Genomic DNA, 18323 nt, shown 5'->3' with positions numbered 1-18323 from the left:
TTTAGTGTTTAAGATTTATAATTTAGAATTTATCCAAATGTTTAGTGTTTTTCCAAGGGTTTAGGTTTACCTAAGGGTTTAGGGTTTACCCAACAGTTTAGGGTTTACCCAACGGTTTAGGGTTTAGGATTAGAGTTTAGGGTTTAGTGTTTTGTTGACAACATGTTTAGTGTTTTTCAAGGGTTTAGGGTTTACCTAAGGATTGAGGGTTTATCCAAGGGTTTAGGGTTTAGGATTAGAGTTTAGGGTTTAGTATTAGAGTTTAGGTTTTAGTGTTTTGTTGACAACATTTTTTTTTGAATTCATTTTTTATATATTATTTTTAAATTTTATTTTGAAAAGATAATATAATTTGCTAAGTTATTTGGTTTCCTAATTAAAAGATACTAAATCTAAAATGACAATTTTCTGTTGGTGAACCCAAGAATAACTCATCAAAGAAATCTCCAACTCTAAAATGCTTTTGAGCAACTGCAACGACAACTAACTAGAGCTGATGAGCAAAACAATGAATATAATATACAGAACTGCATTCTTGCAGTATTAAATATCTCAATCCATTTAATTCACCCTTCTCGTTACTGGCTCCATCATAACCTTGTCCTCTTAACTTTTTCATACTCAATCCATGTTTAGCAAACAATGAATCAACATCACACTTAAAAGATAAAGATGATGTCTCTTTCACATGAATAATACCAACAAATCTTTCTTTAACTATCTCATGTTTAACAACAAAGCCAAAAAGCATTGTCATTTGCTCTTTATCAGAAACATCTGCAGACTCATCTACCAGCAAGAAAAATATATAATGACCAACTTTTTGAATAACATATTCAATATTCAATAACTTCTTCTGCAAAGCAATGAACTATATATGTCTGAATTTTTTGGGACACCATCTTTTTTTTTTTACCATAACTCAAATGTCTTTACCCACTAACTACATACATGGTAATTGCAGCAAATGAGCTATGCGGACAACCAATAAATTTTTCATGATACCTATCTTAGACATTGGTTAAGAAGATAACAATTATACACTGCAACTACAAGAGTAACATAACATTTTCCCATTTACTCGGTTAAGTACGCATGACTTACGCCTACACCAACTTCATGGCATATGATCACTACAAGAGATTGAAAACAAATAAAAAATATTTTTTTTTGCTAAGATTCATTTGAAATATATAGCAACCAATTTAACTAAAGGGGCGTAGCGGAGTGTTCTCTATGCCATTTCTGTCTATTCCACTATTCCATAAGAAAATGTGACAACTCGTCAATCAAAAACTTTATCAATTTTCCTTTTCTATTATAATATATTCATATGTAATTATGCTACTATATTAGTATGTTTAAATTAAATGACTTATGGTTTATTCGATTTGATGATTTATAACAGCACTAATATTCGTTTATAAAAATAGCACTTCCATATGGTTTTTATGTATAATCTAGCCATATATTTTTAACTAAGCTAAGCTTGCGCGGAATGAGTATTGTGTCTACAAATTCTCTTTTGCGTACTATTATTGATTTTGTGTTTTTTACGTATTATAACTGAGAAGCTAGTACCTATTATGTATATAATTAAATTTCCATGATCACATAAATAAAAACAATTATTCTTGTTTATTTACATTAAAACCGTTTGTTCTTTGAGCTTGTTTTCGTATGTTTCATGTAGCTTCAGAAGTCTATCAGAGCAACTGGACGCAAAGTGTCCTTTCTTATCACACCGAAAGCATGTAATATTGACATGTCGAACTCTTGATAGGATCTTCCTCGTCCTCTTCTATAGAAATGACCACCTCGTCCTGTTTCTATAGTGTCCATTTTATTCTCGATTCGCCTGACTGTTCTCTGAGTTCGCATACATTAGCTTGATATGTTCTTCGTGACCATACTCATCATCTTCTCCAATTCGTTCCTCATATGCTTTTAATCTGCCAATGATATCTTCAAAGCTTGTTACCTTAAGATCAAGGACTTGTTCGAGAGACGCCACAATGTGTATGTATTTCCTTCTAGGAAAGCTCTTGAGGAAACTAGTTTAGCTCCTTCAATGTTCTCCCCTAAAGATGCAGATTTCCAAGAAATCTTAGATAGCTTGCCGACGAAGTCATCGATTGTTTTGGTTTCCTTCATCTTCAAGCGATCGAATTCTGCCATTAGGGTTTGTAAACGAGCTTCTCTAACTCTGTCTGCTCCTAGATGACATGCTGTAATGGCGTCCCATACTTTCTTTGCGGTTTCTAGTTCTCTGACCTGTAAGATAAGCGCCTATGGAATGGTTTGGAAAAGAAGAGCTATGGCCATATCGTTCTTCTCGTTCTCGATCGTCTCACTTTCAACGATCTCACATACATTATGAACTTTGAGAAAAATCTTCACTCGGCTCAAACTGTATAGTTTGTTGTATTCAGCATCGGACAATTTATGGATGATGGTCCTTCTTTTGGTTTCGCAGGTACGATTGTGATATCTCCCATCTTTCTCGGTTTTGATTTCAGATTTTGCTCTGATACTAATTATTGTTCAAACTTGTATGATAGCTCACAAGATTATAAGAATAATTTCTTTATTAGCTGAAGAAAATCTCTAAAAACTTAAGCTCTCGCAATAATCTCTCTCACTTGTAAGTTCATGTTACAACACAACATTTCTTATATAGAGATCTAAAACTTCTAAACTTAATAGTAAAACTGTTTATCCTAATCCTAACATGAGTAGGATTAGTATGACTTGAGGTTAAAACTATCTTCAAGTTTATCTCTGACACTTTTCATATCTATTAGTATGATTTCATGCTTTGAACTTTTGTATTACTCTAGAACTGTTTGCCCATGTGGTTCAATAAGAAACATAGCTTTAAAAAAAAAGAAACAGTGCACGTGGTTTAGGGGCTCAATGCGAGAAATTCAGACCAACTATGGTGTAATTTATTGATGAAACGCATCGAACTTGGGCTTTGGGAGTTAATATAAAAGGCCAGTTTCACAGACCACAATAATTTATTTTTTTTAAAAAAAATCGGACCATCCAGTTAAACAGAGCACGTGGGTTTATCCAAAACAGTACATAATCAGATGAGTCCTTTCTTATCCCTCTCAGTTCGACAGATCAAATAGTTACAATTTCGAGAAGCCGAACAAAGGCGTCTCAGATTGTTAAGTTAAACCATGAGAATCTTGTTATCCAAAAGGGCAATCAGAACCTTGACCCCACGTTTTCAAAGACTCTGGTCAACCCACTCTTCCTTCTCAACCTCAGGTTCCGGCGGATTTTCCGACGATCCCAAGCCGGAATCATGGAAGACGATGGAGGGCCTTCTCCGATCCCCCGCCAATTTCTCTCCTTTATCTCCGATCACGTTCTTGGAAAGATCCGCCAAAGCTTACAGAGACCGAACCAGTGTTGTGTTTGGTTCCGTCGAGCACACTTGGCTCAAAACTTACCACCGTTGTCTCCGTCTTGCATCTGCGCTTACTCACCTAGGAATCTCTCCCGGCGACGTGGTTAGACTCTAAAACTTGTTAAATTTCTTTTCTAGTAGTTTCGTTCAGATTAGCCTTTTTTTTTTTCTTTTAGGTTGCAGTTTTGGCGCCGAATGTTCCAGCGATGCACGAGCTTCACTTCGCTGTTCCGATGGCTGATTTGATTCTCTGTCCGCTCAACACTCGACTCGATACTTCTACGTTGTCTGTTTTGCTCCAACACTCTGAGGCGAAGATCCTCTTCGTTGATCACCACTTACTCGAGGTTGCTCATGGAGCTCTTGCTAAATCAGACAGAACAAGAAAAACACCAAAGCTTGTCTTGATCTCTCAGTCTAATGACGATGACGACGAGGATAGATCATCGAGCTTTGATTCTAACTACTCTTTCGATTACCATTACGAAGATCTGGTTAAATCCGGAGACAGCGAGTTCGAGGTGATCAAACCGAGAAACGAATGGGATCCGATCAGTATAAACTACACTTCGGGGACAACCTCTAGACCTAAAGGTGTAGTGTGGTCTCACAGAGGAGCTTATCTCAACTCTCTCGCTACGGTTTTTCTTCACCAGATGTCTGTCTCTCCTGTCTACTTATGGACGGTACCGATGTTTCACTGCAACGGGTGGTGTCTCATTTGGGGAGTAGCGGCTCAAGGCGGTACAAATATCTGCCTTAGAAAAGTCTCTCCTAAGCTGATCTTTAAGAGCATTGCCACACACAAAGTTACACACATGGGAGGAGCCCCAACGGTGCTGAACATGATTGTCAGCTCTCCTGCGGGGGAGCGTAAACCGCTCCCTCACAGGGTCGAGATCATGACCGGCGGATCCCCTCCTATGCCAAAGATATTGGCTAAGATGGAAGAGTTGGGATTCAATGTGTCTCATCTTTACGGCTTGACGGAGACATACGGTCCAGGGACACACTGCGTGTGGAAGCCTGAATGGGATTCGCTTTCGTTGGAAGAGAGAGCTAAGTTAAAGTCTAGACAAGGAGTGCAGCATTTGGGTTTAGAAGGGCTCGAAGTGAAAGATCCGGTGACAATGGAGACTGTACCTAGTGATGGTGTCACCATGGGTGAGGTAATGTTTCGAGGAAACACAGTGATGAGTGGATACTTCAAGGACTTAGAGGCAACGCGAAAAGCTTTCGAGGGAGGTTGGTTCCACAGTGGTGACCTCGCTGTTAAGCATCCGGACGGGTACATAGAGGTAAAAGATCGGTTAAAAGATGTGATCATATCCGGAGGAGAAAACATAAGCACGGTGGAAGTCGAGAGAGTTTTGTGTAGTCACAAGGCTGTTTTTGAAGCTGCTATTGTGGCGCGTCCGGATAATCACTGGGGACAGACTCCTTGCGGGTTCGTTAAGCTTAAAGAGGGGTTTGATTGTGTTAAACCCGAGGAGATTATTGAGTTTTGTAGAGATCATTTGCCTCATTACATGGCTCCAAAGACTATTGTGTTCGGGGACTTACCTAAAACATCAACAGGGAAAGTACAGAAGTATCTACTTAGGAAGAGAGCTGATGAAATGGGAAGCTTGTAATGTACGTCATAAAAAAAACATAAAAGCTTTGTTTCATCTCTGGTATATATATAAGGAAAAAGATCCAAGAATCGCAAACCACCGCGTGAAATGTGAAGAAACAGATAAGCCATGCCTAAAGGGTTGCTATAATTAGATTTCTTGTGCGGTAAGGCGGACCATTTTGTAAGAAGTACAGAAGTATCTACTGAGGAATAGAGCTGATGAAATGGGTAGCTTGTGATCTAAGTTATTAAAGAAAATTTAAAGCTTGCTTAATCTCTGTGGTATATATATTAGGAAAGAAAAAGGATCAACCGCGTGGGAAATGAAGAAACAGATCAGCCATGCATAAGGAGTTGCTATAATAATAAAAAAAGGAGTTGCTATAATTAGATTTCCTGCGCGGTAAGGCAAACGATTTTGTACCTCAGAAAGATAGTTAATTTAGTAAGACATTAAAAGAAGAATACAATAGAATATTCTACCGCGTCTGAAACGAGTTCAATTCGTAGGAAGATTTCAAAAACAATATTTTTTGTCTTCTTTCTTCCTATTCAGTTTCTCTATTATAAATCTGCATCGTGGGTCAGACCATTTAAACAAAAACATCAACTCATCAAAGAAGAAGAAGAAGAAGCAAAAGGTGTTTTATTGTTGTTGTCTGAGAGGTTAAAGATTGTTACTTTATTGATCAAAAATGGCATCGAATGACGCTGGAAGGCCGTTGCCTAAATTTGGAGAATGGGATGTGAATGATCCGGCGACGGCGGATGGATACACGGTGATATTCAGCAAAGCCGGTGAAGATAAGAAGACGGGAAGGAGTTCTACGAAGACAGCTTCTCAGAGGAAACAAGACGGTGATAAACCAGTCGTCAAGAAATGGCTCTGTTTTACCTTTTCTTAAACTTTTTTTGTGTTGTGTATTTGTTATCGTAAGGGGGAACTTAGCTTTGAGCCTTTGATAACTCTTGTCTTAGAACTTTTTCGTTTTGGTTTATTCATATGATAAAATAAACTTTGATGTTTATTTTCTTATGATGAATCAACAAAAATTGTAGTACTCAATTTGTAACTGAATCGAAAATTTTAGCAAAACGATAATATTGATTTTGAGGTGATCATCACCAAGCTCTTTAACATCATTTTTTCAGAACTTCAGATTAAGACACAATTTGTTCACCTCCCTTAAAAATACTTTTGTAGCAATAGTGCTTTCTACAGGTTTAATGAGAAAAATGAGAAGGTGATTGAGTTATTTTGAGAATATCTACTACAAGTCTCCAAAGATTCTCGTTTTAGGGTTTTTGCCAACAGATTTGTAGAGAAAAGAAAAGTATGCACTAAGGGAGACAAACCCTGAATTTGGGCGGATCCTTCATAATAGTGATTGTGTATAGTTGAAAACAAGCAAAATTTTGAATTATGTGTAAAAAGATTATATTTATTTTATTATGTAATACATAATGTTGCTTGTGGCGGCTAAATTCTCACGTCATGATGTTGTTATATCAGACAACATTACGATCTGTCCTATTTGTTTCTACTGGATTTGACATACTCTTCATTTCTTTCTTCTTAGCCCATAAGACGAGGTACAGTCCTCCCACAAGAATGACTGTACCTATAATGCTGCATCAATGTTGCCAAGTCACATCAATTACGTTCTGTTACTTAAATGATATCTTAAGAAATCAATACTAGATGAAGATTTGTACCTCCCGGAATAAATAGGCTCTTGTAAAATAAGTGATGCGACGATGACAACAACCACTAGTCGTACAGGCCTAAACATGGACACAAATACTGGTCCATTAGCGTCCACACACCACACAATGACAGCAAATGCCATACCGGAAATCATAATTCCCTATAATAGACGAAATTAGTTAACCAACAAGATCGACAAAAAAAGAGAGAGAGAGAATAGAATTTAGTCATGAGTTTTGTTTATTTACCGAAAAGATGCGGGCAAACAGTTTAATATCCCATCCTAATCTCCATTCTTCAAAATCAGGTTTCCAAATAAGAGCCACAAGAAGAGCCACCAAGCTCCCCATCATGTTCATCAAAGCAGTGTTCCAATAAGGTCCCCCAAGTCCGTTACCTATCTTAACCTATTGGTATAAAAATAATCTTTATACCATATGTATGCATTGGTCGCTGTATTGATAGTATTAGCGTTTAGTAAGACTAGAGAATGTTGATAAAAAGAAACAAAAGCAATTAGTTAACTCATTTGATATAGATGATGAGGAAAAAAGAATGAAATAATACTTCATGTGTTCCCTGTAAAATATTTTTATATTCTTTTCTTTTCTTTTATTCTTTTTTTTTTAAATGTAATGCAAAATTATAATCATATTTCGTTTCAAGTTAAATGTCATCATAACCTTTTTTTTTGTTTCAGCTGAAGGATTGTTTTAAATCTTAGCCAAAAACTTAAATAGAATTAAAATGTCAATTCATATTACTTAAATGTATTAGTGTAAGAGATCAAATTAAATAACTTATTAATAGAATTTTAATGTGTAAAATTTTCTTAAATGATATTTGTAAATAAATAAAGAGGATATTTATTTACTGTCATATAATCATTTGTATTATGCATGAGGCACATCTTCATTTGCATAATCGGGTATCCAAACACCTAGGCCAGGTGTGTCACTGCATAGGATAGAGTTCACTGCGCATTGCATGCATATTATTCAAAATAACAATTGGTGGGTTAATTAAGCAATATATGTAACTTTTTTTTTCGAGCACACGCAATATATATAACTTAACTTTCATTTAAAACATTTTTTTTTTGTTTTAGAAACTCTAGATTTTGTAAATTATAGGTAATATACTGTGGAATAACCAATAAATTTATGTCACCAGTTATCATTACTCTTTCTATCCCTTAGACATTATTAGAGAAATGATTTACCATGTCTTTTTTTGTAAAATAACTATATGTCAATAAGTTACAAAAAAAAATTATATGTCATTTCTACAATCATTTTCACAAAAAATATGACATGACTACTAAATTTGATGATATGACTTATGGCTAAATATGACATGAACAATTACATTGTTGATTTATATTTTTGGTAAGCTTTTTAGAATATGCATGGTAGTAACTCATACATTACATTACATTACATTTAATTTTGATTTATATTTTTAGTAAATTTTTTAGAATATAGTAATAACTTATACATCATCATTAAAATAAATATATTCAAATATGATATTATAAATTTTGAAATATTATTTAATTCTATTTTTATAATTATATAATTTTTTTAGCTAAAATTTTAATAGTAATATCATTAGTTTCTTTTATATATCTACAAATTTTATAAATACTGTTTAGTTTAAATGTTTGATAATTATACAATGTTTACATCAATTTTTGTATTAATTTTACACAAGTTGATTTGATATATTTAACAAATAGAAATATATAAAAAAATCTATTTTTTTTAACAAAGATACAAAATCTATCTAAGATTATAATTTTAAATATACATATATATATATATATATATATTAAATATAATTTTAAGTAAAAATTGTATTTATCTTAATTTTATGTTTAATTAAATTAAATTTATATTAAAATACTGGCAAGAAAATAATAAAATCTACAACATTATTAAGTTTTTAAAATATAATTTAAATTTTAAAAAATAATTAAATAAATGTTTTTTTTTTAATTTTTTGTTTTTTTTTTATTTTTTTCAGATCTCCATGTAATTTATAGTCGCTAATGTTTGTGTAATAATTCTGAGTTTAGTTGAACAATAAATAATATGAGAACATATTGACAATTATTTTAATAAAATTTTATTGGCTTTTACCTAAAAATATTTTTTTTAAATAGAGAAAGATGTGAATATCAATGTATATATACTAACTTTAAATGATAATATTTTTAGTTTCCTTTTTTGAAAAGGATTGTATGCTCTAATTATATAATCCATCCATTTTTAGTGTTGTGTTACATTTTCAATACAAAATTTTAAATAAATTTTCATTTCTAACCTCATTATTTCAATGTATTAAATGGAGAAAAAAACTGTTGTTAATATATTATTTAAAGATAAAAAGAAATTTTAATATTTTTTAATTTGTGTTAAAATAACACTCTTTATCAAACAATAGAATTATAATCAAAGAGAAATTTACCTGCAATAGAACCCAAAAGGAATAAGAGATTACGCCTCCTAGAGCAAGAAAGGCCGCAAGTATAGAAATGTTCGGAGTTGTATCACTGTGTGTCCGGCCTCCTAGATGAATACGAGACGACCAAAGATGGATCTCTTTTCCTTTGTACAATACAAAGAAAAATAATCCACCAACGCCAAGTAGTGTCCCAATCACTTTAGCTTTTCCATATTTTGATCCAAGATGTACGTGTTCCGTTCTTTAAGATATATGAAAAACATATATAAGTATATATTTTAATGTATATATTAATTAGAAAGGCAATTCTTACAAATAGAAGAAAAAAGTTTCCTTTTTAGCAACAATCACTAAAAATGTTTACTAATAACAAATTTTTCATATCAAACTGACCAAAAACTCTTTATAATAGAAACAAGTTTAAACTCTAACTTAGAATGAAAGAGTAATATACTCAATATCGAAAATTTTGGAACTTTTAAGACACTACAATTAGAGAATGAAGCGCACGAAAACATCAGCAAAGAAAAACACACAAGAAGCGGGTTCGTCACAGCTGGAGAAGCAAAGGCCAAAGAAGTGGGATAAGTCTGATACCACCCACTACAACAACATGAAGAAGGTAGCCGTTCCGGCTACACAACTAGCATGTCCTGAGACGATGACAATATTGGGAATCCAAGCAGACATTGAAGGACTGTTCCAGAACATGGGTCTAGGCCAACTATGCAACCTCAAGGAACCCACTTATCCGGAGTTGGTACGCCAGTTCATAGCATCCGCATACGTCACCCGTCCCGATGATAGGCATGAGGAAGGTTTTCTGGCATTCGTAGTGCAGAAAGTATACTATGAGGTATCTTTCACAGACCTCTGCGGACTATTTGGATTGAGTGCGGGGGAGAGGACATATGGTCTTTATTGGACTTCAGAGCTGTTGAACTTCTGGGAAACGATTGGCACATGGGTTTATAGATCTTCTCAGGCAAAGGAGTCACTTATCCGGAGCCCAGTACTGAGATATGCGACACGCCTCATTGGCTCATTGCTATACGGGACAACCACAGCCGCATCAGTCACGCAATGGGAGTTGTGCCTCCTGTACCAAGGTGTGAGGCATTTGCTACCGGCATTTGGAAACTCTACATTCCCACCTGCTACTGCCTTCAACATGGGAGCGGTGCTGGCCGCAAACTTAGCAGGATACAAGGGGAAAGTAACCAAATCCAAGAGCAATGCATGTGGATTTGGTGCAGTGATTACTCGGATCCTTAGACATGTGGGTGTAGACTGCAAGAACCAGGAGGTAGCACTGGACAGATCGAACAACATTGCTTGGAACTACCTGGATGTCATTTCTCTAGTAAGTAAGGAGTTCATAGCTGGTCCCCACTCGAGGATCGATCGGGATGGTCCTTACGTCTACGTATTCCAGGACCGAGCGAAGAAAACACTCTACTGCCACCTACCTCAGATCGGTCTCACTTCTCTACTTTCAGAGGCTGCAGTTGAGTTCCTACCCCCTGCTACCGCACTAGTAGACAAGCCATCCTTCTTCACGCCAAAATATCAGACCAAAGGCAAGGGCGTGGTTGATGAAGAAGGAGAAGATGAGGCTGCACAAGCCATTCCAGATGATTCACAACCCCATCAGCTACTCCCATCAGACTCCAGCCAGTACAAGCTGCAAGAGCTTCCACCGAACGCCACTTCGCGCCAGCAACAACATTGGAGAGATCAGAGCATAAAGACAAACAACGACATGCTACACAAGATCTGGGCTGCCATTTCACGTATCAGGCCGTGTCGTTGCCAAAAGGATGATGTAGTTCATCGGGACAACTCTCCATCCAGCTCTGGTTCGGGTTCGAGTGGTACACACAGGGTAAGAAAGAGGTCCAAGAGACCCAATGATGCGGAACATCTGGAGCAGGAGACGAGGAGTAGGAGCTATCACCGGCTATTTTATTTTCTTTTCTATTCTAACGTTTTATGGTCTTATTTTCTGTTAATTTTGAACTGAGTTTTTTTTTGGGTTTCTTAATTATGAGTTTGTATTTCTTTTACATGGTTTCTTCGTTTTATTTGGTTGTGTTCTGAGTAGTTTTTAATTCGTATTCAGCTTTGCCTTGCTAGATAAACCAAATAACTATTATTCGAGGAAAGAGGTTATATCAAGTGTTCCTCGGAATTTCCTCGGTATTTCTTTAAAAAAAATAAAAAAAATCAATGATATTCTGTTTCCGAGTCATCATCACTAGATGAATCTGAATCTGGATCTTGGTGAAACTCTCCAATTACTGGTTCATCCTCTACGTGAACGACGGCTTCCTCTCCAAAGTCGGTTAAATCGACTACAAGGCCAACTCCAGCTAAATTTTCTGCTGCACTACAGTTGCCGGATGTGCTTGGTTGTAGTGGGTCTTCCAGCTCAGAACTTCCCTGAACTCGGCCTCTCGGGTTGAGTCTTGTAACAGTAACCCATGGATCATCTCTGTTCCTTACCCGGGGGTACTTGATATAACAAACCTGTAACATTTAGAAAAATTATAAATTAATACACATGATGATGAATCATTCTGAATAATTAACATTTAATTACCTGATCGGCCTGGGAAGCAAGAATGAAAGGATCATAATATTGCAGCTTTCGCCTCGAATTTACTGATGTAACACCAAATGCATCTGTTCTCACACCTCGATCTGGGGTGTTGTCGTGCCAATCACAATAGAAAACAGTACAGCGCAATCCAACCATGCCCAAATACTTGATTTCCAAAATCTCATGTATGTGTCCGTAGTATACATCATCTCCTGATGCAGAACAAACGCCATCATCATAAGTCGTACTCGAACGTCTCCTCTTCTGAGTTGTGAATGCATATCCTCGAGTACAAAATCTCGGATATGACTTCACAACAAAGTTTGGTCCAACGACCATCTCACGTATCCAATCGTCAAATGTTTCACCTCTGGCCAAACCAGCAGACACCTATTAATAGCACATATATATATATGTTATATCAATAAATGTGAATTAGTATAAATATGTGATAAAATATATTTTAATTTGTTTAAAGCACTCACATAAGTAAACATCCATCCAGTAAATTCTCTCTGCTTCATTTCTTCTAGTTCGTCCTCTGTGGCGTATCTATACTCGAACCGCTTTTCTGCCATGAAAATCCTGTATATGATGACAATAATGTAATTAATTAAGATTTAAATTTCAACTTGTTAAAATAAAAATTTGTAAGCTCATTTATTTACCTCTCATATTGAAGAACGTCTTCGCAGTTGGTGAGCAAATATGTTTGCAAATTACTGCGCTCCTGCTCAGTAAGTCGACGGTCCTTTGGTTTTCCGCTAAGTCGTCCAACGTCTGTGAAAATGTCTGGAACCGTAACATGATATGTTGCCCGTTCGCCTCTATCATCATGCCGAGCAGGTCTTCTGTTTTTGGTCTGAACTTCTGCTGGAAAGTAGTACTCGGCAAAGTTTGAAGTTTCTTCATTGATCATCTGTGCGACTATAGAACCTTCCACCCTACTTAAATTTTTCACCATCTTCTTCAAATGGAACATATACCGCTCATACAGATACATCCATCTATACTGCACAGGACCACCAAGTTCCAATTCTCTTGCCAGGTGAATAACAAGATGCTCCATAACATCAAAAAATGAGGGAGGAAATATCTTCTCAAGGTTGCACTGAATCACGGCTATGTTAGTCTTCAAATTTTCAATACCTTCAAGAGTCACTGATCTCGTGCATAAATCGCGGAAGAAACCACTTATCCCTGCAATTGCTTCATGAACATTTTGTGGTAATAGTTCCTTGAAGGCGAACGGAAGGAGGCGCTGCATCATTACATGGCAATCGTGGTTTTTCAAGCCAGTAAACTTTCCTTCCTTTCTGTCGATACAGTTACGCAAATTTGATGCGTAACCGTCTGGAAATTCCACATCGTTTGAAATCCAATCAAAGAACGCATCTTTTCCCTCTGCATCAAGTCGGTATATGGGAAAAGGAGCCCTACCATTTTCATCAACATGAAGTTCTGAACGAGCACATATATCGACTAAATCCAGTCTTGACTTCAAATTATCCTTTGTTTTACCTTGAACATTAAGGATCGTGTTCATGAGATTGTCAAAAAAGTTCTTCTCAATATGCATGACATCTAAATTATGCCTTAGCAGATGATCCTCCCAGTATGGCAGATCCCAGAAAATACTTTTTTTGTGCCAGTTATGTAGTTCTCCAACAGCATCTACCGGAAAACGCTCATGTCCACCGACTTCTGGCGTCCTTTCTGCACCAAAATCTCTTAGTTGTATCTTCAAATCTTTCCCACAAATTTCCGGAGGTGGACTGTCAAACACCCTCTTGTTCTTCGTAAACAAATTCCTACTCCTACGATATGGATGATCAGGTGGTAGGAATCTCCTGTGACAGTCAAACCAACACGTTTTCCTTCCGTGTTTTAGTTGGAAAGCATCAGTGTTATCTTGACAATATGGACATGATATCCTTCCATGCGTTGTCCATCCAGACAACATATCATATGCTGGAAAATCACTTATTGTCCACATTAGTACTGTCCGCATTTGAAAGTTTTCTTTACACGAAACATCGTATGTTTCAGCACCTTGAGCCCATAGTTGTTGCAACTCATATATTAGTGGCTGAAGAAACACATCAAGTGATCTCTTAGGATGCTCTGGTCCGGGAACGAGAATCGAGAGAAACAAAAACTCTCGTCGCAAGCACAAGTTTGGGGGGAGGTTGTATGGTGTAAGAATGACGGGCCATAGAGAATATTGTCTTCCACTCTTGCCAAACGGACTGAAACCATCAGTACATAATCCAAGGTAGACATTTCTTCTTTCATACGCAAAGTCGGGATACTTTGATTGGAAATGCTTCCACGCTTTTGCATCTGAAGGATGTCTGATCTCACCATCTGTTGAGTGCTCCGCATGCCATCTCATTGGTTGCGCTGTGCGTTCAGACAGATACAACCTCTGCAACCTTTCCGTCAAAGGTAAATACCACATCCTTTTATATGGCACTGGAACTCTTCCACTCGTATCTTTATAATGAGGCTTTCCACAAAATTTGCATGTAACCCGCTGTTCATCCGCCCTCCAATAAATCATGCAGTTGTCGCTGCATACATCTATTACCTGATATGATAAACCAAGACCAGCTACGAGTTTCTGAACCTCGTAGTATGAACCAGGAGCTACATTATCCTCGGGTAGAATACCTTTTACAAAATCAGCAATCGCATCCACACAGTCTTCAGCCAAATTATAATTTGTTTTAATGCCCATCAATCTTGTAGCAGATGATAAAGCTGAATGAACATCTCTGCAACCTTCGTATAATGGTTGCTTTCCAGCATCCAACATATCATAAAATCTCCTAGCTTCTGCATTGGGTAAATCTTCCCCTCTAAAATGATCATTTACCATCTGCTCAGTACCTACACCATAATCTACATCCGTTCTAATTGGTTCTTCTAATCTAACCGCTGGCTGAGGTTCACTAGTACTACCATGTTCATAATCAGTTTCCCCATGATGATACCAAATTTTGTAACTTCGTGTAAACCCACTCAAATATAGATGAGTCCAAACATCCCACTCTTTAATAACCTTTCTATTTTTACAATTAGAGCAAGGACATCTTAACATACCTGTTTTTGCTTCCGGTTGTCGGTGAACTAACCCCATGAATTCAGTTATACCTCGTTGGTATTCTTCCGTAAGCAATCTCGTGTTCGGATCCAAATGAGGTCGATCGATCCAAGAACGAAAATAATTTGAAGAAGACATATTTTTTATGAATCAAATTCGTGTGTAAATAGAGTAAGAGGGAGGATGAAGATATGAAGTGAATGAAGAGGAAGAGGAGTGCTTGTATTTATAGTTTAAATCCTGCCGACATACCGAGGAAATTCCGATGGAATTCCGACGGACAAAACTAGTTAGTCGGAATTTCCTCGGAATTTTGTAAAATCCCCCAACGGCTCTCCAACGGCTATAATATTTCCTCGGAATTCATCGGTTTTTTCCGAGGAACAGAGTTTTCCTCGGAATTTCCTCGGAATATTCCGACGGACTGTAGTTTCCTCGGAATTCCGTCGGTATATTCCGAGGAAACCCAATTTTGTGTTTCCTCGGAATTTTCCTCGGAAATTCCTCGGTATATTCTGAGGATTTCATTTTCCGTCGGAATGTCCGTCAGAATATCGCTGTTTTCTTGTAGTGAGAGTAAACAAGTGTTTTCCACAAAAATGATTTGTACTGTTTTGAAATTTAAAACGTATTATACAATTTTTTGAAAAAAATGTTGTTTTTTATCTAAAATCTTAACTTTCCGTTTTGATTTAGTTGAGTAATTTGTATAATATGCTAATATATTATATAAAAAATTTAAAATACATATGTACACGCTTGGAATGTGAGTAGTATGAAGTAGTTACAAGTGTTGCATTGTGACATGTATATATAAATATGGTTTCTGAATGTATTAATATGGCTTATAATTCTAACAATTTTTATAAATATATCATACATCATAATTTTATTTAAATGATAAATAAATTTTCAGATAAGTGTAATATTTTTTTTTGTCATCAACTTATACAACTCATACAAACTCGGTGAACCAAACCGGGAGATATTGAACCATGTGAAGGACAAGTGTAATAAATTAATATTATAAATAATAAGCCCATCTCTATTTAATACTCCCTCTGTTTCTATATAAGTGTCACTTTGACATTTTTCACATATATTAAGAAAGTGACGAAAATATATGTAAGTTGTTATTAATTATACTTCACTGACCAATAGTATTTGAGATAAATAAAATTATTTATAAAATCAATGCAGTTTTTAATTAATTTTTAGTCGAAAGTAAGTATAATTTATATTGAAATTGTAAAGTGACATTTTTTTTGTAACAAGAAAAGAATGTTAAAATGACATTTAATATGAAACAGAGGGAGTACTTATTTATTTATTTATTTTAGATGCATTATTTATTTTAATTTAATTTTTGACTGAAGTTCAATAACCAGAATGAAACAAACTTTCACCAAACAGTTTTAGGAGTTAACTCCATAAATTTTGGTAGAGTCAATGTATAGAAAAAGAAAATCAAACAGGTGAACTGATTAGTAATTTTTTTTTATATTTAAAAACGTTAAATTCTTAGAAGTTTGACTGAAAAAAGTTTGACTAATTAAATGCCAAGTTAGAATACACCCAGAATAAGCCTTATCGACACAATCATTCATGCACATTCCTATCAAACTTATACATATACATGAAAACTTAAATGTACATTGTCAAGGTAAATAAATTCTACGCGTCTTATGAGAACTTTTGTATAGCAACTCTTAGTCAAAGTTTGAGTGATTCTGGTAATTAATATATATTAAAACCGTACTTTGAAAAAAAAGATGTAAAATTAAAGATACCATAAATTATTTTTTTGTAAACCGCAATAACATCAAGAGAATTACCTAAGTATAGCAGCCAAGACGAATGTTACTAGCGGGACTAGTATGGTCGCAGTTGAAATAAACGTAGCTGTTGTCCTAGCCAGGGCCTCAGCAAAGAGGATATTCGGTCCTGCCGAGCTGCATTTTCCAAGTTGATAAAATGTTAGAGAAACATGATTATTCTTGTGACAAAAAAGAAGAGAAACATGATTATCTACTAGCAATACTGGAATCCACGTTATTTCATGACTAGTATCAATTTGAACGTTTCTACTTATTGTTGATTAGTACAATTAACTGGATGTTGGGAGTAAGTTGTTACTCATGTTTCTGAGAAACGAAAGATATCTATAGCTAGAACTGACTTAATATCCTAAATACATTATGAATTTTTGATCGTACACAAGAGCTCGAGTAATCCATCAAACAAAAGGTGATCACATAAATTGATTGGGTTACCCACCCGAATAACCCCACAAGAAATGCCAGGATAAGAAGCCTCCATGTAAACTCTGGCCTCTTGTTCCTATGTAAGGACATGGAGCAACAATATCTGAATTACCAAGTAAAAGTTGAGTAAAACTAATTTCAGCATTTAATTATACAAACCTTTCGAAGATGAAGGCAAGGAGGAACATAAAAATGGTGGCAAAGATGAGACGATATGCCACAACAACTCTGACGTTCACACCATCTTCGATCACAAGTTTGAACAGAATATCTTGGCCTGCGTAACCAATTTGGACAATTACCATTGCGATTAATGCCTTCATTTCACTCATCATTCCCCACACTGGCAAGGACACTTTGAGAGAGAGGGAGAGAGGGTGAGGATATTGGATGTGTTTCATGCCCCTACAGATTATATGTATATATAGGGTTATGTTTGCACAGATGGCTAAGCAATTGATCGATCTTTTTGCGAATTATTTATAATATAGGGGTTGATTGGTTAAAACTAACTTTATGTTCCTTTCTTGGAGTTGAACAAATGTAAAAACGGCTGTACAAGTTTTTGTTTTGCTATTTTTGTTGAATTTTTGTTTTAATTTTTTATTCATTAAATAAGATACAAAAGTTTGTTAAACCACGTAACAAGCAAATCTAACTCTATCTTATTAAACAAAACAAAATACTCTTGTTTTTGCAGTGTTTTGAAACCCGACCCAGACCCGTGGTCGAACCGGTAAACTGGGTGATCCGGCATATAATCCGGTTTAAATTTTAGAAAAAACCCATTATTTAAAAATCGGGTAAAACCCACGAGAAAAAAATGTTAAAATACGGAACCCGACTACCGGTTGAACTACTGATTGAACCAATACGTAACTTTTAATTATTTTTTCTTAATTTTTTTGTTACATTATTAGAATCTGTTTAGTATTCTAATTAAAAAAGTTAAGTTTTTAGTTTATTTCAAAAATAAAAAGATCATATGATAATATGGATTCTATTAACAAAACTAGTTGATGTAATTTGACGTTAGTTTATTTTTGTTATCGGTAATTTATTACAATTTTATATTTTACTTTTGATTAATTTTGGATTTAAAGTTTTAATTTTATTATTCACACTAAATATTTATAGA

General features: G+C 35.5%; 3 protein-coding genes across 3 annotated transcripts; 2 read left to right on the top strand and 1 right to left on the bottom strand.

Moving 5' to 3' along the window:
• Window positions 1–3080: 3080 nt before the first annotated feature.
• LOC106306581 (probable acyl-activating enzyme 2) lies at window positions 3081–5102 on the top strand. The gene is made up of 2 exons (XM_013743242.1): window positions 3081–3524; window positions 3598–5102. The coding sequence occupies exons 1-2, from the start codon at window positions 3189–3191 to the stop codon at window positions 5053–5055; spliced, it is 1794 nt and encodes a 597-aa protein (XP_013598696.1). The 5' UTR covers window positions 3081–3188; the 3' UTR covers window positions 5056–5102.
• A 414-nt stretch (window positions 5103–5516) lies between these two features.
• On the top strand, window positions 5517–6175 carry LOC106306582. Its single transcript, XM_013743243.1, has one exon. The coding sequence runs from the start codon at window positions 5735–5737 to the stop codon at window positions 5942–5944; it is 210 nt and encodes a 69-aa protein (XP_013598697.1). The 5' UTR covers window positions 5517–5734; the 3' UTR covers window positions 5945–6175.
• Window positions 6176–6523: 348 nt separating this feature from the next.
• On the bottom strand, window positions 6524–17541 carry LOC106305432 (WAT1-related protein At1g68170-like). The gene is made up of 7 exons (XM_013741803.1): window positions 17345–17541; window positions 17199–17261; window positions 16757–16873; window positions 9217–9454; window positions 6996–7154; window positions 6756–6907; window positions 6524–6669 (listed from the first exon to the last, which is right to left on the bottom strand). The coding sequence occupies exons 1-7, from the start codon at window positions 17518–17520 to the stop codon at window positions 6549–6551; spliced, it is 1026 nt and encodes a 341-aa protein (XP_013597257.1). The 5' UTR covers window positions 17521–17541; the 3' UTR covers window positions 6524–6548.
• Window positions 17542–18323: the final 782 nt, after the last annotated feature.

Source organism: Brassica oleracea, chromosome C7 (assembly GCF_000695525.1).
Source record: "Brassica oleracea var. oleracea cultivar TO1000 chromosome C7, BOL, whole genome shotgun sequence".
Classification (NCBI taxonomy): Eukaryota; Viridiplantae; Streptophyta; class Magnoliopsida; order Brassicales; family Brassicaceae; genus Brassica; species Brassica oleracea.
This window is presented reverse-complemented; position numbering and strand designations above follow the sequence as displayed.

Bases quoted from the DNA above. Each gene is read 5' to 3' on its own strand.
- LOC106306581 (XM_013743242.1), top strand. From the start codon at position 3,189: ATGAGAATCTTGTTATCCAAAAGGGCAATCAGAACCTTGACCCCACGT. The intron at 3,525-3,597 runs GTTAGACTCTAA...TTTTTCTTTTAG, and splicing joins GAATCTCTCCCGGCGACGTG to GTTGCAGTTTTGGCGCCGAA.
- LOC106306582 (XM_013743243.1), top strand. From the start codon at position 5,735: ATGGCATCGAATGACGCTGGAAGGCCGTTGCCTAAATTTGGAGAATGG.
- LOC106305432 (XM_013741803.1), bottom strand. From the start codon at position 17,520: ATGATGAGTGAAATGAAGGCATTAATCGCAATGGTAATTGTCCAAATT. The intron at 17,262-17,344 runs GTTTGTATAATT...GTCCTTACATAG, and splicing joins CTTGCCTTCATCTTCGAAAG to GAACAAGAGGCCAGAGTTTA. The intron at 9,455-16,756 runs GTAATTCTCTTG...TATATCTTAAAG, and splicing joins GTCTTGGCTGCTATACTTAG to AACGGAACACGTACATCTTG.